Source organism: Xyrauchen texanus, chromosome 23, assembly GCF_025860055.1.
Source record: "Xyrauchen texanus isolate HMW12.3.18 chromosome 23, RBS_HiC_50CHRs, whole genome shotgun sequence".
In the NCBI taxonomy this organism is placed as follows: domain Eukaryota; kingdom Metazoa; phylum Chordata; class Actinopteri; order Cypriniformes; family Catostomidae; genus Xyrauchen; species Xyrauchen texanus.
In genome coordinates, this window is record NC_068298.1 from 41,037,386 (window position 1) to 41,061,439 (window position 24,054).

Sequence of the window (24,054 nt, forward strand, 5' to 3'; positions counted from 1 at the left end):
ATGAATACAAGCCAATGGGGGTTTTAAAACTTTAATCTTAAATTTTATATCTAAAAAAAGTATCATGTTTACAAAATATATACCACACCTGAGGCTGAAATTAACTACAAATAAAGTTGGAATGAAGTCTATGTATGAAACGGTTCAAGCCGAATTAATTGCAGAAGTGTTTTTTATTTTTTATCCTCTTTCTGCCAATTTGGAATGCCCAATTTCCACTACTTTGTAGATCCTTGTGCTGGCGCTGTTACTCACCTCAATGTAGGTGGTGGAGGACAAGTCTCAGTTGTCTCCGCTTCTGAGACCGTCAATCTGCGCATCTTATCATATGGCTCGCTGTGCATGACACCGCGGAGACTCGCAGCATGTGGAGACTCATGCTACTCTCCGCGATCCACGCACAACTCACCACACACCCCATTGAGAGTGAGAACCACTAATTGTGACCACAAAGAGGTTACCCCATGTGACTCTACCCTCCCTAGCAACCGTTCCAATTTGATTGCTTAGGAGACCTGGCTGGAGTCACTCAGCACACCCTGGATTCAAACTTGTGACTTAACGAACTTGTGATAGTCAGCACAATACTCGTAGAGATACCCAGGCCCCCAATTGCAGAAGTTTATTACGTAGTGCTAAATGTTAAGAACAAACCCAGACCAGAATTTCAATAAAGTACTGTAGTGTGTGCATAATTAAAATACATTTCTGTTAGTCTCTGTACAGTATTATGTGTGAGACCCTAGAAAGTTGTAGTTAAGACCTCCTAAAGGAAGTCTGATGTTTACTTGGTTTCAGTGGATACTCACCCAAAGCTGGTCGTCCTGACCTGCAGGACTTTTCTTTACAAAAGCACCGTAATATGTGGCAATGTTCCTGTGATGAGAATGAGTTTTCAACATGTTTATCTCCAGTTTGATTTCATCTTCCTCCTCCTGTGAAAGACAAAAGCATTACACCATGAGCGTAAATGAACTGTAATGTGAATTTCATAGAAAGAATAGAGATCTTAAAAGGAAACAGTTCAACAACATGACGCTTAAACCAATTTGTTGCTATTTTTGTCTCTCACGTGTTACTGGTATTTTTAGCTTGTCAAGTTAAGTAATTTTTTTTTTGTATAGCGCTTTTGTTTTAAAGCAGCTTTACAGAAAATCATGCATTACCAGAAAATTAAACTGTAATATATATAAAGTCTTAGAAAGATCATTGTGTAGCTTGTATAAAGGCTGTTATGACAGAATATAAAAACAGCTTCTTTAAATTAGATAAAATACATCAATAGCCATGTAAAGTTGTACACAACTATGGCTATCAAGTGAGGCTATAAAATTAAAATGTAATCAAATTAATTAAATGATGTGCAGATGAATAAATCAAATTAATTGCAAATGATCTCACGCATCAATATTAGCTGAGAAAAGCCCCCAAATTAAGGTAATGTAAAGATATTACAGTATTGCCAAAGATGAATACATTGTTAAAAATGATGTCAGGTAACTTAAAAAATTTGGTAACATCAAAAATAACTGGTTTTATTCGAGTCAAAATTGTTATTTAATCTGACTAAACTTACTTGACAAATTACATATACTTAAATATTAAATATATAACTTTTTTTTACTGCACAGACATAATCCATTTTCATCAGAACCTCACAATACCTATATAAAGACCATTTCAAAAACTTTAAAGCAAAGTTTACTACATGTCCACTTGTAACAGGTGGCTTTCACAATTGTAAGAGGAAATACAGAAAATGTGTGTATGGAAGTGCTGGTCAGAGCAGAGGAAATCTGTAGTCTGAGGTTGAAATGAGCACTACATCACTCCATTATCACCTGTGGCACATAGGAAGGAAAGGGAACCAGGAAACAGCATGTGTGTGCTGGGGAGAGACCGCTGTCTTTGACAGAAACATTCAGTGGCTCAATTTTTAATATTTCATGTACGGAATCCACCTAAAGATTACTGAGCCCCTTAGAGGAAAGGGAGGGAATTTATTTTCTTGAATAGAAAATTTGCCTTGCAAAGGTTTTGTGTTCTCCCATAAAAATGTTTTGCATTCCCTTACAATTACTTTGGGTTCACTCACATTAGCTTTTTTCCTCTCTTATGAAAATGAACCATGGTTTTTCTACAGTAAACATTGTTTATTTGTAGTAAAACAATAGTAATAAAGAGTCACGTGATGCCATACCTGGTTCGGACGTGTGAAAGGCGAGCTCTGCTCACTTTGCTAGTTTTAACACTATTAATGACATAAACTGGTGAGATTCTATACACTCTGTTCCACAGTTCTAGGATGACAATATGTCAAAGAATTCAAAAACCTCAGGCTCTGGAGACATTAAAAGACACTTACATGCTCAAGCTGTAAGTGAAATTCAGCGAGAAATGTTGAAATGGGGGATGTCGACAAATCGATCGATTATCTGGAGTCACTGGAGAGGGAATTAGCTGCTAATCCGCTAGCAAACAAAGGTGGATTTGGAGTGTGTCTGGGAGAAATAGGAGGACACGAAGAACTGTAGCCGGTGGAATTCCTGCAGCCAGAGAGTGTCAGGATATGGTGAAATTTCTGGAAGGACTCTTTCCAAATCTGCTTGACATAACAGTCCATAAGCTGGAAATCGAGTGAGCTCACAGGATTCCGGCTCGGCGATCTGCTGAGGGAGACAGGCCTCGATCAATTCTGGCCAAATTACTGAGATCATCCTATAAAGGTTTTTTTGGAAGAAACAAAGCATTTTCTTGTTCCCAGACTTTGCGAATTCTAGAGAATTTGTGATCGATTCAAGGAATGCAAGATACATTTAGATCAACGGAAGGTCCCTTTTGCACTGATGTTCCCGGACAAATTATGGCCATCCTTAGACGCTAAGGATGGCCATAAAACATTCACATGTCCCCATGTCCTTCATAAAGTCAGTGGAGTAAGTTATTTTGTGGTACTCACTTTATAGCGGAATGGACCACCTCACTGAATATTCACCTTTTTTGTTTCTTTTATTGCTGGTTCCATCTAGCAGCTGGAGTTTGTTTTTGGAATAACACACCTTCGGGAAAGTTATGTGGATGAGTTTGCTTTATAGATTATATTTTGTTGTGTAACTCTGTCTCACACAGTTTGTATAGAAACACCGGACTTGAGCAATCCTCGCAGGTGTGCATGGACTGTTTGAGTTTAGACTGATGGATGCCAGTTGCCGCTGTAATGCGCTGGGTTAATGCACACGTTTTTCTTTTTTCTGTTTGTTTGATTGAATTAAGTTACTTTATAGACACCCGGTAGTGGCGGTACAAACGAATGGATACATTTCAGATTATTTTCCTCCAGATATGGGCACCCAGACAGAACAATAATGGGGATTGTTCTATCTTGCCCTGGAATCATTAGCAGCCGATAAGAAAGGAGGATGATTTTCCAGGGGTGGTGACTGGAGGTGTGGCGCATAAGCTTTTGTTTTACGCAGATGATATTTTATTATTCGTCTCCAACCCAATTAGACCTATGCCTTGCCTCCACAGAATCATTCATTCCTTTTCTAAGTTCTCGGGATACAGAGTGAATTGGTCTAAATCAGAAGCTTTGGCTCTGACAGCGTAATGCCCGGTAACGTTTTTTGAGCCGGGCGCTATTCCAGAGGCCCAAACAGGGCATTAAGTATTTGAGTATTTTATTCCCAGCAAATAGTGGGGGTTAAATGTTGATTCTGTGTGTATATGTTTTTCTTTTCTTTGTTATACAGTATGTGTGAATCAATATTTTTTTTTTAAACAGAAACAATAGTAATAAAGAAATTAACCATGTTTTTGTTACTACACTAACCATATTTAACCATGAGATTTGTGGTAAACCAATAGTAATAATACTATCATGAAAAACCAAAATGTAGTTACTTCAATTTTACTACATGATAGTGAAATAATGTTTTGGTGATTTTTGTAAGGGAATGTTTTATTTATTTATTTATTTATTTTCTGGGTTTTAAAAATCATAGTATTTGTACCACAAATTAACCATGATGTAAGTATAGATCAACTGTCGTAAAAACCTTTTTTTTCAGAATATTTTTTATATTTATTATAATGTTATTAGATTTTTACATTTTTGTTTTTGTTTTTTATAGTTTTGGTTTTCCTGTGTTATACAGTTTTACTACAAATATCACAATTATGGTTACTGTAGTATTTAGTAATTTCGTAAAGGATGGAGAAAACAAAACTGTTGGGAGCGAGTGCAAAACTATTTCTGATTCCTCGCCAGAGAACTCGTGCACTACACTAAAAGTGTTTAGATGTCATTGATACTCATTGCTTTGACACAAAAATATCCCCCTACTGTATATAATGTGAATACTTAAACATTCTCTCTCTTGTAGGGGAGAAGTAAGACTCTCATACCTCAGTCACATCCATGACCTTTATAGCGGCCAGCTGTCCTGTTTTCACATGCCGACCCTGTCAAACACAAGGACAAGCGTCAGAAATAACATGGATGATAATGTAGCCCTGCTAAAGTACATGATTACATAATATCTGAAAGGAATGTTCATGACTTGTATTTAATATTGTGTTGTATCAAGTTTGTGTTGTATCAAGTACATTGTTTCTTACTCTTGTCATGAATGATGGGGACTTTATCACATTAAATATGAGTTTCTTAAAACATGCAGCATTGATAATCACACTGTTTAGTGTCAGATTTGATGAGTCAAATAAAAAATGTACATTATATATACCTTAAAACTATTCAGATGTCCCTTAACACAATACGAGAGAAAAAAACACTTTAAAATAGCGTCCATTATTAAGCCATGAATTTATAATACAATCAAATACACTTCTAAATTCAGACAAAATAACTGGTTTGGGAAGGTTTATACACAGTCAGTTATGTCTAAAGTGAACGTAAACAGCAGGTCTAAAAAGCGGATCAAAACATCAGATATGTGGATTAGGATTACAGTGTATGTAAAAGCTTTACTACTGTATTAGATTTATCAGTAATGTAAGAAGTTTTCTGTGCCATTTCATTACCTTTTTCAATGCTTACTTGAAAACTTGATACTGCTGTTAAAACATCCTGTTACCTCCGTAACCTCCGTTAATTTAAAAAGAAAATGTTGGCCCGCCTTCCACCCCCCCCTCTTTGGAGGACAACTTTATATTTATTTTTAATCAAACAGATTGGAGGTACATGTAGTGGAAAGACGGGTATATGTAAGAACATATAGGACAATAACATGTTTTAAAACAGATCATCTTTAGGGAAAAGATGACAAATAAAATAACAAACAAACAAATAAACAAAATAATACATATGTATGTATGTATGCAAAAGATTTGGTGTGGATGTTAACAATTTAAAGAGAAAGAAAGAAAGAAAAAAAGGGGGGACAAAATGAAACAAAAATATTGCTAATACAAATAATAAGCTAAGAGATATATAAAGACAGTAATAGAGAAGGAAGTGGAAATTGTCTGTGAATGTGCTTATTGGGTATGATGTATTATTTTATGTGGGAATTGGATGTAATAGCTGGGGTCTATGGATATGTACGTGGCCTTGGTCTTGGGGTGGTTTTGATTTGTAAGAGGTTAAAAATATGTCCCATGTTTCATTAAAGACTGATATATTGCTTGTTTTGTTAGCGGTTAATTTTTCTATTGAGATATATTCTGTGAGTAGATTGATCCAGTGAGTGATGTGACAAGAATTCTTGGATTTCTAGTTTTGAAAGATTACATTCTTAGCGACAGTTAAGTAGCTGGTATTTTTATTTGGTAGAGTAATTTGTGAAGTATCACCCAGTAGACATAGTGATGGGGACAATGGAATTCTGCAACAAAGATCTGAGAGAGTTTGTTAGTTACTGCTGTCCAGAGGGAGTGAACTGGTTGGCAGGTCCAAGTGGCATGGAGGTAATTATCTGTGTTACCTAAAGTGCACAGTGAACAAATACCTTTATCGGCCAGTCCCATTTTAAACATTTTGTCTTGGGTGTGTTCTGTGGATAGTTTTATATTGTAGGAGTTGCAAGTTTGTATTGGTGGTAATTGAGGAAGTATTATTGCAGATTTGTGTCCAGATCTCAGTTGGGAGTTGGTAATGGAGGAACTGGTCTTTCACAACCCCATACCTCTGATTTAGTGCATTAAATGATATGAGTTGGTTGTTTTCGAACAGGTGGTGGAGGTGGGTGATACCGCAGTGCTGCCATGCTGGAAAATAGACAGGGGGGTTATGCAGTTTGAAATCCGGATTGTGCCAGATTGGGGTGTATTAACATGGTGCTAGTGATGATTTAGTGATTTTATTAACTTTCTACCAGGCTGTGAGAGTTGAGGAGATTGTAATATTCTTACAGTAATTTAACTTCTTGATTGATGCTGGTAAGAAGGGAAGATCTGCAAGTGACGTGGGTGTACATTGATTTTGTTCTAGTTCTAGCCATGGGTTACTGAAGTTGTGCTTTCGGGTCCATTTAAATAAATATTGTAATTGATTTGCCAAGTAGTAGTAAAGAAAATTTTGTGCTTCTAATCCTCCTTTTGAATTCCTATTTTGTAATGTAGATGGTGAAATTCTAGGTTTTTATTTTTCCAGTAATATTGAGTGGTTAATGAATCTAAAGTTTTGACCATTTCTCAGTAGTAGTGATGGGAAGCATTGAGAACAGGTAATTAATCTGAGGTAATATTTTCATTAACCTCTGTTCCTTGATGGAGGGTCGATGAAGTGACACTCTTAGGAGCCCGAGACACCTTTGATCTTTGATAAAACGCAAGTATTTGTATGCCACTCCCCCGAACATACGGGTATAAAGGAGCTGGTGTGCGAACCGCTCATTCAGGTTTTGTGCTGAGGAGCTGAGAGAGAAGGTCCTGGACATTTCAGCGGGTAGTCCAGCATTGTGGCAGGAGGGACACAACATCTCATTCCCTCCATCAGCGAAACGAGGTTACGGAAGTAACCAGGACCTGCTCCTTGTCCTCCCTCACCTTGCACAGGGTCTGTGCAAGTAGGTTAACTGGAGGAAACGCATTTTTATGTAGTCCAGGGGGCCAGCACTTCTATACCGAGGAATGCCTCGGTCAGGGCGTATCTAAGCGGGCAGTGGGAGGATTCTGGGGAAGCGAACAGGTCTACCTGTGCCTGCCTGAATCGACACCAAATCAGCTGGACCACCTGAGGGTGGAGTCTACACTCTCCCTTACGGGTAACCTTTCGTGACATCGCGGTGGAGGAGACAGCGGGCGAGTTGTGACATACAAAGTCAGTTTAAACCGCCTTGAAGTTTGATGTATGCCACTGTTGCCGTGTTGTCTGTACGAACCAACACGTGCTTTCCCTGGATCAACGGCCGGAACCTCTGCAGGGCGAGCAGAATTGCCAACAACTCAAGGCAGTTAATGTGCCAACGTAGCCGCAGTCCCGTTCAGTATAAAGCATACAGCGCCCCAGCCTGTAGCGGCGTTCTCGCACTTCACCGAGGTGAAGTGAATGCCGCTGAAACTGGGCGGGTGCCTGGCGAACTGAATCGTGTAGCCGTGTTGGAAGGACCAAGCCAGCCATTGTGACAGGTTGTAGAGCGCAAGCTACGCATTCGAGCTCTAGGCTCTCTTTTTGGGTACCGCAGCTACTTGAGCGTGCGCCAAAATTAAATCAAAATGAAACAAAAGATTCTCCCGGCCATCCACCGGGGGATGGAGTGGTCTGTTCACCAGCTCCGGAACAGCGGGTCTCCTCATCCCTGGGTTGACCATCTCATTAAGCATACCAATTGTAGTTTCGATAGGACAAAAGTTTGCTGAGATACAGTCTGAAATCCATTTTCACATTGACCTTGTTAACATTGTGTTGCCGTAACTTAAACAAAAGCGAAAATCTAAATTCTGAGCAGACATTTCTGTGTGGCTTGGTCTTGAGATTATTTTGAGCCATTGTTTGGGAAAATCAGAAAAAGTTTGAAGGGTGAGAAAAATTTACATTGTAAACATCATAATCCAATTTTAATGTAAGGGGTCCATTTGAATCACCAGGAGGAGAGTAATCAGACAAAAAAGTTAAGTCTCAAGGACAAACAATTTTATGGCAATATATGTCCTAGAGACCCCAAATCTAGTATAGGGCTATTTATGCCCACTGCTATCAGTGTGCCAAATTTCAACATTTTCCTATGTAGCATTCATTGGGCTGCCGTAGACCCATTGGGGAATAATAATAATAAGTAGAAGAAGTAGAAAACCAAAACAATAGGTGCCACAGCACCTTTATATACCTTTACAGTACCCTAATAAAAGGAAAAGGTGACCAGGGAAAGAGCAAATTGGAAGAAAGAGGTTTTCGTGTTTAAATGACTTGAGTATAAGTAAATGATTTTTGGTTGAAATATTCCTTTAATTTATGTCTATATCTGTATAGTGGTCCCCATAAAGTGGTGTATATCTTGTGGGAAAACCCATCCTTCTTTAGGCAATTATAGAGGAAATGATACATGATCCCAGAGAGGTCAAGCATGTTTGTTCATCTGAAATATGGCTTACATCATGATTGAACAGTCACAGCAGTTTTTCAAATGTCCATTTCATACACAGAGCCATTAAAAAAGTTCCTCTTCTGTTTTCAAGTTCTAGTTTCACATGAAACTTGACATTCATACATTTCTACACAGAATCAGAATCTCAACAGTGCTATGTGTTGTATTTCACAGAAAAAGAGGGTGTGAGCTGTGTGGTGTTGCTGAAAGCACATCTTGCAAGAATCATGGAGAAACTATGCTCAACATTCTTCAGTTACTTACTAGCATGAGTTAAAGGAGTGTGTGGCCAAAAGTTCACTTATTTATGCATGTGCTCATTTATGACTAAAGGGTTGCTTACATTCAAATTTTTTATCCATTCACTTCCATTCATACACAAACAGATGTACAGGAATATCATATTTCGCTGGGTACCAAAGCCAAGTAAACTCTAACTTATGAATTTGACCAATAAGGGATATAAATGTGAGAGAATAGCTCATAATACAAACAATAAAATCTTATAAGCTGGATGGTTTGCAGTGTTGCAGAAAAGTGGAGTAGATGGTATATTTTAAAAGCATCACAGTTGTTTTACTGCACACACCAGACACCTGAATCATCTCTTTAACCCTCGGGGGCTAAAGATATTTTGGGCCCTGGAGAAGTTTTGACATGCCTTTACATTTGTGCTTTTTCAGTTGCTTAAAAACATATTAATGGCTAAAGTCTGATAACACTGTATACAGCACAAACTGGGCTACAATAATATGTGAGCAACATGTGTGTACATGTTTGTATTTTTGAGAAAATAACTAAAATAACTACAATTCTAAGTCATTGAAATAAGGCCTTATAACATTTGTCCACAAGAAATGAATCTTGTAGCCTAGAGTTTTTGCTAAAAAATGATGCGAAAACCATCCTGATCACTCATTCATACAAAACAATATAGTAATTTCACTTTTGTAAGACACTTTTAGTTTTAGAAAGGTCATATGCGAGGAGACGTTAACTATCATGAATATTGATTGTAATTCACACCCAAGGAGACAAAAGACCTCCCCTAGGCCTATCACTGAGCAATTTGACAGAGAGAGAGAATGAATGTGAAGGGACTTAATGATCCAAATCAAGTTTTAAGTTAAAAGAAGTAATCTGACTATATATTTTCTTTACATAAAGACTTTACTTAATTTTAGACCTACACTACCGTATAAAATAAGTCTCTTCTGCTCACTAAGGCTGCATTTATTTGATCCAAAATACAGTAAAAACAGTAATATTGTGAACTGTTATCACAATTTAAAAGAACATTTTTCTATTTAAATATATTGTAAAATGTAACTTGTTATCAAAGCTGAATTTTCAGCATCATTACTGCAGTCTTCAGTGTCACATGATCCTTCAGAAATCATTATAATATGCAGATTTTCTAATATTTGCATATTTACATCACATTTGACACATTTACAACCTAACACATATTTGCAAGCACAAGCTTCATTGCTGATGGGGCAGTATAAACACTAGTTAAAATATAATCTAAACATTCATATTATTTTTATATCATATTACATACATATCATATTTATATCAAACAGCATACAATTTAAATACCTGCTTTAGCCAAAACAGCATTTCAATATAACTAAAACTTGCTTATTAGGACATATTTCAAATTTCAATAATCTGAATCCTGGCTGGCAAGTCTGGAAACAGTCCCACTAGCAACCCGACCTTATAAAACAGCGTAGATACTACATGCACTTCTCATTAAAAACATACATTATGGGGCATCACTACAGCGTGTTTATATTGTTTATTCCCACAGACACACTACACCCACCCCTACGCCTAACCTTTCCTTACAAAAATGAATGACTCTTTGAGGGCGCAGTTTGTCTGTATTTTCCACCAGACTATTGGAGTGCAAATAGCTGTGCTGTGTGGCAGGTGCAAATAGTCACTCCCGTTTTTATTTTGTGCCACACAAGACTTATGTGCAAATACCTATCCTGATTCTCAATCAGCTCCCTATTTCATGAATCAGTATATCGTGAATACGAATTCGGCACTGGCAAGGGTGTTCATCCACTGAACATTAGGACACTTATGAATCAATAACCTGCAACACATTAACGAACTTGCACATTGAAGTGCAGCTGTTATTAATCAGCACCATCCTGTATAAATGACACTATCTTTAAGATATTCAAACATACAGTGTTATTATAACAGATAAATGGCATAAATTAAGAAATAAAATATTTATTTTTGAGTTTATGAGTTTATTTTTTAACCTTCTTTAAACAACTCTTACATTTAAAAGATTGTTTCCCTTTCATTGTGGATGACAGACAAACAACATCTATTTAAAGCAAATATAAGTATTTGACATCATTTATTTACATAAAGCAACAATGCTCCCTGGTTTTTATGGTGCATTGTGGGATTTATAAGAGAGTAAATATTTCAGTGCACTGGAACAATTTTGGGAATGAGCCAGCCCTTAAAATGGCCAACTAACTGATAATAAGTGCCTTGACTACTGAACTAGGGAACTGATTGAGACACACCCCTAGCTTCTGGGTTAATTTTATGTTGTCATATGAAATCATTCTCTCTCTAAAGAACATGAGATTTGTGCCTCCGTTGCTTTACAACAATCACGAGGCACCATTTGGTACGCTATTCATGGAAAGTGGTAATTACCAAAAACTGCAGCATGCTGTAAAAGCCTTACACATGTAGAAAGAGTTAACTGCTTTTGCAGATGCAGATAATCAAGCTACAGCAGAGGAGTCATGACACACTTGGAGTATGTACACTGGGCGGCTCCCACTTTTTCATTATGGAGTTCTGTGGAAATGGGTCAGATCAGCTCTAGGACAACTCAACAATAACTACATTTACATCTAAGGATTTTTTGCAAAAAATGTTTTAGCGCATCGAAATATAGCTGATGCAAACCCAAATTATCGCAAAAATTTCACAAGTGTCAAAATAATATTTTTCTATAATAATATTAGAATATTATAATATTAACACTAGCGCATAAACTCTATGTCAATAATTCAAATGTCATGAAAAACGGATTTGAGTTTACTTTCAGGAAACTTTTTTGGAATGCAATTTGGAATACAATGCGCTTTAAGCATAGTGATTCGACTCAAACCGGGTGGCAGAGGACGTATCTCAGATGCCTCTGCGTTTGAGACCGTCAATCAACATATCTTATCACCTGTATTGTTGAGGACGTTACCGCAGAGACGTAGCACGTGTGGAGGCCTATGCTATTCTCCACAACATCCACACAACGCGCCCCACCGAGAGCGAGAACCACATTATAGTGACCACAAGGAGGTTACCCCATGTGACTCTACCCTCCCTAGCAACCGGGCTAATTTGGTTGCTTAGGAGACCTGGCTGGATTCACTAAGCATGCCCTGGATTCGACCTCGCGACTCCAAGGATGGTAGTCAATATCAATACTCGTTGAGCTATCCATAACCCCCATTTTTATAGATAAAAGTCAATATGAATGGAAACAGGCAGAAGACGCATATTTCCCAAACTTTTACGCAGTTTCACTTTGTTGATAATAAAAAAAAAAAAGTGTATGGAAACTAGGCTAATGATGCAATTCAATGGATCCGGCAGTGTTAGAGAGCATTGTTTGAACACTGTGAGCTGCTGTGTCATGACTCGGATACTTTTTCTATAAAACAATTTACTGCCCTATCAATCTCAATTACATAATGATACACAGCAGAAACCATGGCAGGGCTTGCACTAAAGGAGGGACCTAAGCCATATCTAGAGACCAGAATGATATAGTGACCAGAGGGTGATCACTTTTAACTTGGGCCAGTAAGCAACCACCAAGCAACCACCCAAAACACCCTAAAAAACCCACTCAGAACACCTTCACAACCACCTAGCAATGTGGCAACCTTTGAACATGCTTGCATTGTGGTTTTGAACATGCAAACACCATTTACAATTTCTTCAGAATATGTAAACATAGTTAATTATTTAAGAATGGTAATCACAAGTTCTTATTTGTATGGATTAAATAGAGGAACAGCAGTTTTTGAGCTGTAGACGTCAGTGTAGATGTGGTTTCAGATGATATTTGTGACTAAGGGTATTTCCTGGTGGTTTTCAGGATATCTGTGAAGCGACACATTGTATTAAAAGTCTGGGACATAAACAGGATGTGCTGTCTAAAAAAAGAAAGAAAACTGCACAGGGAGACAACTGGATTGTGGATGAGTCTAGAATGCAAAAAGACATTTTCATTTGTCAGTGCTCAAATAAATAATGTAAAAACCTTCCAACACTGTAAAAACTTTTCCACTTGATCTTAGAGAGGAAGTGTGAAAAGTGGAAGCTGGTTAGTTTAGCAGCTGCTAAAACTGTCATGAAACCATGTGAGACATAGTGCTGCCAATGTAAAAGCAAAAGATGGTTAACATCTTCTAAAGATTTTTGCTTATGGCACATTTTGTATATTGTTCATTATTTCATTAAATTTTGTATCTACTTAATTGTATTGCTTGTAGGGCTGGGTGATATGGCCTATTGACGATATTCGATATACACCTGTAACAGGGTTTAAAATGGCAAGGAGGAGGCAGGAACTGGCTGAACAGTCAAAGTAATATTTAATGAAACAAATAGACACAAACATAAACACACACGACAACTGCATGTGGCTCTCTCTCTCCAGACCTGCTCGGCTTTATCCCTCTCCTCAGCTGATGAGCCCGATTGGGGACCTCCTTTGCCTCAGGCTGGGGAACGTCTAGGTTACGTATGTAACCTCTGTTCCCCGATGGAGGGAACGAGACGTTGTGTCAGAGAAGCGACACTAGGGGTCTCTCTTGAGCGCCGATATTCACCTCTGAACTACGAAAAAAGGCCAATGACAGTTGGCAACCAGTATTTGCATGTCCCGCCCCGGACATACGGGTATTTAAGCGGCGCAAATACGCAAGTTCATTCAGGATTTTTCTGAGGAGCCGGAAATGATCCGGCCACAACAGTGGCTCGGCTCAGCGACGTGGCAGGGGAGACACAACGTCTCGTTCCCTCCATCGGAGAATGGAGGTTACATACGTAACCTAGACATTCCCCTTCTGTCGCTCTCTCCACGTTGTGTCAGAGAAGCGACACTAGGGGTCCACTTATAAAAGTGCCATGCGCTGAGCCGTGTACGTGAACTGCTGATACAGGAGCGAGCAGGTATTCTTACGTGCAGGACGACCAACTGTATCAGGCTGCACATACCCTTCCCCAATGCCCCATTTAAGCCATCAGGATTCCTTATCATTACCCTGGAGGGGGGAACAAGGTGCTGGCCGCCAACCTGGGAACGGGCCAAGCCTGGCCGGGCCTCCTTTCTCTCTATGTTTCTCGCATAGAGCAACTAAGGCCGGGGCCCTTACACGCATTGAGGGAAGGGGGTCTTAGCCCTTATTCAGGGCAGAGAAGACCCTGCGGAGGCCACGCCTACCCGAGAGGGGAGGCAAGTTTAAGTGGCAAAACCATCAGAGGCCTGACTTAGGGCCTATGTGGAAAAGTTGGTGCGGTGTTGGATCCAGCCTCATAGAGGGGGGAACATACAGCACGGCAAACGTGGCAGCCATGACTGCCTAAGGGAAACACAGGAGTCCGCTCGCCAGAGGGGACAGAACCGTGGTGTTACACACAGGGGGAGTCCGAAGGACAGGGTAGCTTGCGGTACCCGCAGTGGCTTGGGTCGGCGAGTTCCTCCGCTGAACTGCGACCCACGAGGGCTAGGGAGGAATCAACTAGTGTCCCAAACCTGGGATCTCCTGGGAATGAAGGCGCACTGTTTCCCCTGGTTAGGGGGAAGGGTACTGACTCAACTCGGAGATTGTAGAATCTCGCAAAAGTGTTAGGTGTTGCCCAGCCCGCTGCTCTACAGATGTCTGCTAGGGCAGTGCCCCTAGCCAGTGCCCGTGAGGACGCAACACTCCTGGTGGAGTGGGCACGGACCCACAAGGGGGGGCACGGCCTGGGTGTGACAAGCCAGGGAAATGGCGTCGACAACCCAGTGGGCGAGTCTCTGCTTGGAGACAGCGTTCCCTTTCTGCTGTCCCCCAAAGCAGATGAAGAGCTGCTCAGAGCGTCTGGTGCTCTGTGTGCGGTCCAGATAAATACGCAAAGCGCGTACTGGACACAGCAGTGAAAGGGCTGGGTCTGCCTCCTCCCGGGGCAGCGCTTGCAGGTTCACCACCTGATCCCTGAAGGGTGTGGTAGGAACCTTGGGCACGTAGCCCGGTCGCGGTCTTAGGATCACGAAAGTGTCTGCCGGACCAAACTCCAGGTAAGCGTCGCTAACAGAAAACGCATGCAGGTCCCCGACCCACTTGATGGAAGCAAGCGCGATCAGCAGGGCGGTCTTGAGAGAGAGGGCCCTGAGTCCAGCTGAGTCAAGCGGCTGGAAGGGGGGTCTCTGGAGTCCCGTAAGGACGACCGAGAGATCCCAGGAGGGGAACAGGTTAGGCCGGGAGGGAGTTATCCTCCGGGCACCTTTCAGGAACCTGACGATTAAGTCGTGCTTACCAAGAGACTTGCCGTCTACCGTGTCGCGGTGGGCCGCAATAGCGGCGACATACACCTTGAGGGTGGAGGGGGACAGCCTCCTCTCCAGCCTCTCCTTAAGAAACACGAGCACTGACCTAACTGCGCACATCGGCAGGTCTTCGGCTCGGGAAGAACACCAGTCCGCGAACAGATGCCACTTTAGAGCGTAAAGATGCCTGGTAGAGGGGGCTCTGGCTTGATTGATTGTATCTATGACGGTCGATGGTAGGCCAGCTAGATCTTCCGCATCCCGTCCAAGGGCCAGACGTGGAGGTTCCAGAGGTCTGGGTGCGGGTGCCAGAGCGTGCCCCGTCCCTGAGAAAGAAGATCCTTCCTCAGGGGAATTCGCCAGGGAGTAGCTGTCGTGAGGAGCGTGAGATCCGAGAACCACGTCCGGGTGGGCCAGTAGGGGGCCACCAGAGTGACTTGCTCATCGTCCTCCCTGACCTTGCATAGCACCTGTGCAAGAAGGCTCACTGGGGGAAATGCGTACTTGCGCAGCCCCGCAGGCCAGCTGTGTGCCATCTCGTCTGCCCCGAGGGGAGCCTCTGCCCGGGCATACCAGAGCGGGCAGTGAGAGGTTTCTTGGGAGGCAAACAGGTCTACCTGAGCCTTGCCGAACCGGTCCCAAATCAGCTGGACCGACTGGGGTGGAGCCTCCACTCTCCGCCAGGCAAGCTTTGTCTTGACAGCGCGTCTGCTATCACATTGAGGTTGCCGGGGATGTGAGTGGTGCGCAGTGACTTGAGTCGCTGCTGACTCCAATGGAGGAGACGACGGGCGAGCTGTGACATGTGGAGGGAGCGTACTCCACCTTGGCGGTTTATGTAGGCTACGACCGTGGTGCTGTCTGTCCTGACTAGGACGTGTTTGTTCAATTAACGGGAGAAACTTCTGCAGGGCCAGAAAAACAGCCAGCAGCTCTAGGCAGTTGATGTGCCAGCGCAGCGGGCCTCGGTTCCACCGGCCTGCGGCTGCGCGCCCGTTTCACACGGCGCCCCAACCCAATTTGGAGGCGTCGATTGTGACCAGAACGCGTCGGGACACCTGCTGCAAGGGTACTCCTGCCCTTAGAAAGCAGAGGTCTGTCCAGTGTTTGAAGGTTTGGGGGCAGGCAGAAGTAACTTTTACGTTGTGCGTGCCACGGCGCCATGCTCGTCTCGGGACTTGAGTCCGGAGCCAGTGCTGAAGTGGTCTCATATGCATCAACCCCAGCGGCGCAGCCACCGCGGAGGATGCCATATGCCCCAGGAGCCGTTGGAAACGTTTTAGCGGGACCACGGCGCCTGGCTTGAAGGAAGCGAGGCATTTCAGCACTGACTGAGCACGCTCGTTGGAGAAACGTGCTGTCATTGAGACTGAGTCTAACTCCAGACCGAGAAAAGAGATGCTCTGGACCGGGGAGAGCTTGCTCTTTTCCCAGTTGACCTGACGCCCCAAAGAGGTGGCTGAGCACCTGGTCTCTGTGTGTGCATAGTAACTCTCGGGAGTGGGCCAGTATGAGCCAGTCGTCGAGGTAATTGAGTATGCGTATGCCGGCTTCTCGGAGTGGGGCAAGAGCTGCCTCTGCGACTTTCGTGAAGACGCGAGGGGACAGAGACAGGCTGAAGGGGAGGACTTTGTACTGATACGCCTGGCCGTCGAACGCGAACAGTAGGAAGGGTCGATGTCGAGGGCGAATTGAGATGTGGAAGTACGCGTCCTTCAGGTCTACCGCTGCGAACCAATCTAGATGCTGGACGCCAGATAGAATTTGTTTCTGGGTGAGCATTTTGAACGGGAGTTTGGATAAGGTCCGATTGAAAACTTGCAGGTCCAAGATCGGTCGTAAGCCGCCGCCTTTCTTGGGTACAACGAAGTAAGGTCTGTAGAAACCCTTCTTCGTTTCGGTTGGAGGGACAGGCTCTATCGCGTCATTTAATAGAAGGGAGGCGATTTCTTCGCGCAGGGAATGGGCATGTTGGCCGTGTACAGCGGAAAAATGTACGCCTACGAAGGGGGGGCGGAGACCTGGCAAACTGAATTGCGTAACCGAGTCGAATGGTCCAGTGCAGCCAGCGTGACAGGTTGGGCAGTGAAAGCCAGGCCTCTAAACTCCGTGCTAGGGGCTCCAAGGGGACGAGTTTTTTGGATGTACCCGGCGGGGCTTCGCAGCGGTGCGGAACAGGTAACGTGGCGTCGGGAGGCAACGTGGCGTCCCGAGGCTCTGGTGCTGAGAATAAACTCAAAGCACTTACCTTGCTCCGCGCATCCGGCAGGGGGTGGGATCGTGACTGAGGAGGAGGTCTGATGCTGGCGTCCTCTGGACTCCTCTGAACCAGCCGGCCTGGGAACATTCGTGGGGCTGAAGGCGGGGACACCACGTCCATGGAGCCGAGACTGTTGAGGCCTGAAACAGAGTGCCATGAGAAAGGCATTTGCGGGCCATGTGCCCCAGAGACAAAGGAAATAGCTCTTTTATTGAGAATTTGGGTACCGCAGCCCATTAGGGAGTGCGGCAAATGAAAAAACAAAGGATTCTCCTCCCGGCCCTCCACCGGGGGACGGAGCGGTCTTACCACCTCAGCAGACGGGGCATGGGCCGTGGCGGCAGCCTTGCGGCGAGGCATGATGTGAGAGATGACCTCCGTCTGCTGTTTACCGTGGAGAACTGCTGGGCAAAGTCCTTGACAGTGTCGCCGAAGAGGCTGAACTGGGAGACAGGGGCGTTGAGGAAGCAAGTCTTGTCGGCTTCACGCATCTCGACCATGTTCAGCCACAGTTGACGTTCCTGGACCACTAGCGAGGCCATCGCCTGCCCAAGCGCTTGAGCTGTGACCTTCGTCGCTCCCTGGGCGAGTTCCTGCAGCGTGTCGGGATCAGGGCCACCCCCGTGCATGTTGCGTAGTGCCTTGGCTTGGTGGACCTGCAGGAGAGCTATGGCATGCAGGGGGGAAGCGGCGCGTCCGGTGGCGCTGTAGGCCTTCGCTGTCAGCGAGGAGGTTGCTCTACAGGTCCGGGAAGGGAGTACGGGGCGACCTCGCCAGGTGGTAGGCGTTCCGGGGCATAGATGGATCGCAACTGCCCTATCCACCTGGGGAATCGCCTCGTACTCGTGGCGCGTTCCGCTGTCGAGGGTGGCGAGACTGTGAGCGGCGCCCAGACCCCAGGAACCAGTCGTCCAGCCGTGATGGTTGTGGGGAGGATGGAGGGTTCCAATCCAAGCCCACGCTGTTGGCTGCCCGGGAAAGCATGTCGGTCATCTGTACGTCAGCCTCAGCCTGGGTGTGCAGGCCCGAAAGCGGCAGCCCAGCATCCTCAGCATCAACTCGTGAAAAAAACTCGTGAGAGTTCTTTAATCTGCGCTGGAGAAAGCCGCTGTTGTGCGCCGTAGAATCCAACAGCATGCAGCAGAGGGATAGCAGGAACTCGGTGTGTACACGCAGCAGTTGCAGACACGACCATCGGCTCCGAAGAAATTTTCTGAATGAACTCCCGTATTTGCGCCGCTTAAATACCCGTATGTCCGGGGGCGGGACATGCAAATACTGGTTGCCAACTCTCATTGGCCTTTTTTCATAGTTCAGATGTGAATATCGGCGCTCAAGAGAGACCCCTAGTGTCGCTTCTCTGACACAACGTGGAGAGAGCGACAGAAGGGGAACCCCCGGCATGACGTACATCCACCCCTCCTTTCCCTGCCTCTCTCGAGGCCTGGGAGTGAGGCAAGGGGAGGGAAAGGAGGAGAGGGTAAGAGAAAGGTGGAGCAACAGTGAGAGAGTGAGAGAGAGATAGAGAGAGAGAAAGAAAGAAAATTGTTCTGCCGGCTCACAGTCACCTGATCCTCAACCACTCCTCCTGGATGACAGCCGCTCCTCCCCAGGCGGACAGCAGCGAGTCCTCCTACCCCTGGCAGATGGAATGCCCTCCGCATTCTGGAGGCCGGTAACGAGCCCCTCAGCCCCTGGCAGTGGCTCCAACGCTCCAGGTGGCCGGCAGCGAGTCCCTCCTCCCCTCGCAGATGGCAGCCGTTCCTCCGACCCCTCTGCGTTCTGGCGGCCAGAAGCGAGCCCCTCCGCCCCTGGCAGTGGCTCCACTGCTCCAGACGGCTGGCAGCGAGCCCCTCCTCCCCTTGCGGAAGGCGGCTGTTCCTCCGACCCCTCCGCGTTCTGGCGGCCTGTAGCAAGCCCCTCCACCCCTGGCAGAGGCTCCACCATTTTAGGTGGCTGGCAGCGAGCCCCTCCTCTCCTCGCGGACAGCAGCCATTCCTCCGCATCCAGGTGGCCAGCAGCAACTCCTCTGTCCCCCGGCGGACGGACAAGTCTGCTCCTTTGAGAAGACAGCAGTGGGGAGGACTCCACAACAGCGCGTCCCTCCTCCTTCCCGGGTTTCGGCACCAATGTAACAGGGTTTAAAATGGGCAAGGAGGAGGTGGGAACCAGCTGAACAATCAAGGTAATATTTAATGAAACAAAAAGACACAAACATAAACACAAACGGCAGCTGATATTGTGTAGGTCCCCCACTTGCTGCCAAAACAGCACCAACCCTTATCTCAAAATAGCATTCTGAGATTATATTCTTCTCACCACAAATATACAGGGCGGTAATCTGAGTTACCGTAGACTTTGTTAGTTCAAACCAGTCTGACCATTCTCTGTTGACCTCTTTCATTAACAAGGCATTTCCGTCCACAGAAATGCCACTCACTGGATGTTTTTAATCAAACCCATCTGGTTGGTTTGAGTATTTCTGTAACTGCTGATCTCCTGGGATTTTCACTCACAACAGTTTCTAAAATGTACTCTGAATGGTGCCAAAAACTAAAAACATCCAATGAGTGGCAATTCTTGTTGATGAGAGAGGACCGAGAATGGCCAGACTAGTTTGAACTGACAAAGTCTACGGTAACTCCGTAAAGGTGATAAGAATATAATCTCAGAATGCTATTCTGAGATGAGGGTTGGCACTGTTTTGGCAGCATGTGGGGGACCTACACAATATTATGCAGGTGGTTTTAATGTTGTGGTTGACCGGTGTATATCTTGATAATTAGGTATTTTCTCTGAAATGGCTAAAAGGTTTTTTTTGTTTTTCAGATGAAACATAATTTTATCCAAACAGCCATTGATGCCAACTAGATTCAATTAATTAAAGTCATTAAATAAAATTATATTTTAGAATAATAAAAGCATGTTACCCCACAGTTTTTCACTAAATTAACACAATGCAAAATGAGATCTAATAATTTTCATTGATATGCACATTTATATTTTATATACAAATATACATAGTAGCTTAATAAAAAGCATAATGTATCTTCATATATTTTAACTTAAAAAAATTTTGTGAATGAACAAGGTGTGGAGCTTTTATTTTGACGTCACTTTAGGCCTGACAATTAGCTTACACATAGCTAACTGATATCGGCATTACATCCATGTTGTAAAGCCAGAGAGGAACTGGCTCACCAGCTGAACCTGGTTTCTCATAAAAAAATTTTTCCTAACATTTGGAAATTGTGGAATTTAGGGTTCCTTGACACAGTCGCCTTCGGCGCGCTCTATGGGGCCTAAAGACAAATAATTTTTAAAGCATAATTCTCAATTAAATTTTTCAATGAAACTGCTCAACGAGGACCTTGCAATGAAGTCATTACAGACAATAGAGCATAATTTTCTATAAAGCTGCTTAGAAACAATGTGAATTGTGAAAAATGGTATACAAATCAAAATGACGACTTAAATTAACACAGTCAAGACGACTAATTGTTTAGACAAAGCACTGACATTTATGATTATTAGTCGATTATGAAAATTGCTGGTTTTGCATATTCATGCCTTTTACCTGCAAATTCAGTATTGCAGAGTGAAAGAAATGTCAGGTCATGGACACTGTTTTTCAAGTAACATTTATCTAAGAAACAACACAGCTAAATATATCAAATTACAACCTTAAACAAAAAATATTGTAGTGTATCTTGAATTTTTATTTGATATGGAAATATGAATGAATATTATGAATGTACAATGACTATTTTGTTTACCATGATCTTATAGTAAAGTGACTGCTGAGAGACCAAATATAGCATAACTGCTTTATAACAAACTGTTATTTGGATATTTTCCAGAACTAACAATGAACTGCTTGATAAGAACAATGGGCTAAAAACACAATGAATGCCGTTCTTGAAAAACCCAAACAAGACAGACACTATAATAAGAATATGACTTAACTAAGCAAACATAAAGGGGGACACAAAGCCCAAGCATATCTTAGAAGGGAGTGGTAGTGTTTGCAACCTTTAGTCTCTTTTAGGGATGTCCAAAACAACATATTGGGTCTGTTACAAAACCTAGAGAGCTGCCTCGCTGTCTCCTGCTATATATAATGAAACAATACATAAAGCATAAATATACACAGCACATACACATTTTGGGTAAAATAGCAAATTTTCTATTATTTGAAAGAATTATTTCTTTTTTTTCCCTCAATATTCCCAATCGCCATCTTTTATTTATTTTTCCACCAAGCTCATCACAGTGCATTCTTGGATTGCCTACCCAGGGAAGGATACATCAGATGCTGCCTAAGAATTTGGCAAAAACGAGATACCTTATGAGGCAGCATAATTAAAGCTTTGGACACCCTTTTGAACAGCCTTCGCATCTGGAGCATGCACATGATGCCATCAAATGCTGAGTCCGGAGCACCAACCGCACAGCAAATGCGGGTATTTCGTGCACAGTGGCGGGTAATTTCGCTTATCTGCTCATCCCTGTGGCCAACCTGTACGTCTCACAGTTACTTTTGTCAAGACATGCCACTGTATAGAAACAAAGACACACACTTAAAAAGATAAACATGTTAATATTTTGAAGAACAGATGAGGGAAAATCCATCGATGCGCATCATTTTTGTTGTTCAGTGGTTCAGTGGCGCTTTGCCGCTCAAGCGCATGTGAAGAGTTTTCACTCTTCTTTTTCAGTGGCCTGAATGAAGTTTGCAAGAATATAATCTATGATCTCAGAGAGATCATGGGCGGAGCTAGAGCTAGATTTTCGGGTCTTTAGCCCTGAATGTTTTTAGTAAAGTCAGAATGATTTTATCATCTTTTAGTTATGTCGTAAATACGCATTAATGAAACTCAACCCTTGATTGAGTTGGTCCAGATGCAGCATATTATAAACAGATTTGACCAAACAATTTGTTAACTTAAGGTCATGAGTCAGAACATTTGCAAAAATAATTTATTAAGAAACAATTAACCTTATGAATCTCGAAACTATATAAAAGCATTTTTATAATGACCTATTTAAGCGTATTTACAGCCTGTTATCTTCTAAACTAACTTAAAACACAAGACGAATGAATAATAGGCTTGAACTACAGAATGCTACATGCCTTTTCAATTAGTTCCATAAAAATAATATAGCCTACTATTATCTTGATAACGATTACTTCTGTTTCAAGTGCTTAACTACATAGTTTTTTTTTTTATTCTAAATGTGAATTCAATGAAAGTTTATAATTTATAATCAGTCTGTTCAGTGTCCGAATGGTGCGCCAATATTTACGCCAAGTTTATTTTTTGTCCCACAAGTACCGATATGTTTGTGGGAAATTGATAGCGCACATTTCAATGGCCATTTTGTGCATACGTAACATTTATACATCAGGCACCTGGTCTGATCTCTGGCACACGCGTGCAAAAACAGGGCTTCCCTCGATATTGCAGCACACTGTCCTTAAAACCGATTTGACCAAATTCAATTCTAGCATTACAGAGGAAGTCAAGTCTCAAACAGTGGGCAGCCCTGACATGCCAAACAGCTCTGAGGAGAAAAAGAGCAACACTGTGCTATGCGCTCATTTTTTTTTCATTATGGATGAGTAAAAGTAATTGTTATATTTTGACAAAATATTATAGTTTCATATGAAATAATCTATAGGTAGAATCTATTAGACCTCATTTTATATCAACAGTGGCAGTTGTAGTTAAACTTTCTATATATATATATATATATATATATATATATATATATATATATATATATATATATATATATATATATATATCCAATTACATCGGCAACCCCTGAGCTGAGGGATCGGTGAATGTTCTTGTTTTAGTTATTTTGAATTGGTACTTTAATTAATTTATTTAAAAATGAAAAACTTAAATCAAATACATTGCTAAATTGAAATTGCACTCCAAACGAAACGATAAAGCAATTAAAATAATGAAGTGATAAAAGAATAAAATATATATGTATATACACCTTTCCATTTACCGTCAGGCTTAAATCTGTCTTAACATCATGGCGGAAAATTACTTACACAAATGAAGACATAAAAACAATTATAAATATAAAAATACTAATTATAATGATGATAATAATCACTGAAATATAAATCATGGTTCAAGTTGAACGTGTTTTTGTATTATTTTATATATTATGTATTCATTAACAGGCTGCAGAGTTGCATTCACAATAAACTGCTCTGTGGAAAAAAAGTGAACTGAACTAAAAACACCTCCTGAGCTGAGATGTCTGAGGTCATTTGCCGCACTCATATACAATACTGTTCTTGAAAATAAAATAAAATCGGAAGACAGAAACAAAGTGTGAGATCCTTAGATGTGCGTGTTCCACGAGACTGCACGCATCTGTATCAGCTCATCATACATATACAGCTTTTCTGTCACTTAATAATATAATAAAGTGTGTTTCTTCAAGCGCGTGTCTTTGTGTTTATGGGCAAATTATTTGTAATATTCATTTGATAATAATAGCCTAATAATAATTTAATACATGGAAAAATGAGCCAAATATGGTCTTGACATCATCAAAGGCATAAGTTATTGATCATCACTCTGACCATCATTGATTCTGAGATCATCGTCTGTCGGCACAACTCTAATGTG

General features: G+C 42.4%; 1 protein-coding gene across 2 annotated transcripts in view; it reads right to left on the reverse strand.

Annotated features, from left to right (window-relative positions):
- The window catches only part of LOC127663289 (misshapen-like kinase 1), an 88,947-nt gene that overhangs the window by 59,162 nt on the left and 5,731 nt on the right, over positions 1-24,054 (reverse strand). Inside the window, exons 3-4 of one of the 2 annotated variants that reach the window (XM_052154798.1) lie at positions 4,408-4,464; positions 810-935 (exon numbers count right to left, since the gene is read on the reverse strand). In XM_052154798.1, the coding sequence (XP_052010758.1) occupies positions 810-935; positions 4,408-4,464 (183 nt within the window). Of the gene's footprint in view, positions 1-809; positions 936-2,365; positions 2,489-4,407; positions 4,465-24,054 lie in introns of those variants that run through there. The other variant, XM_052154799.1, reaches the window with a different exon arrangement.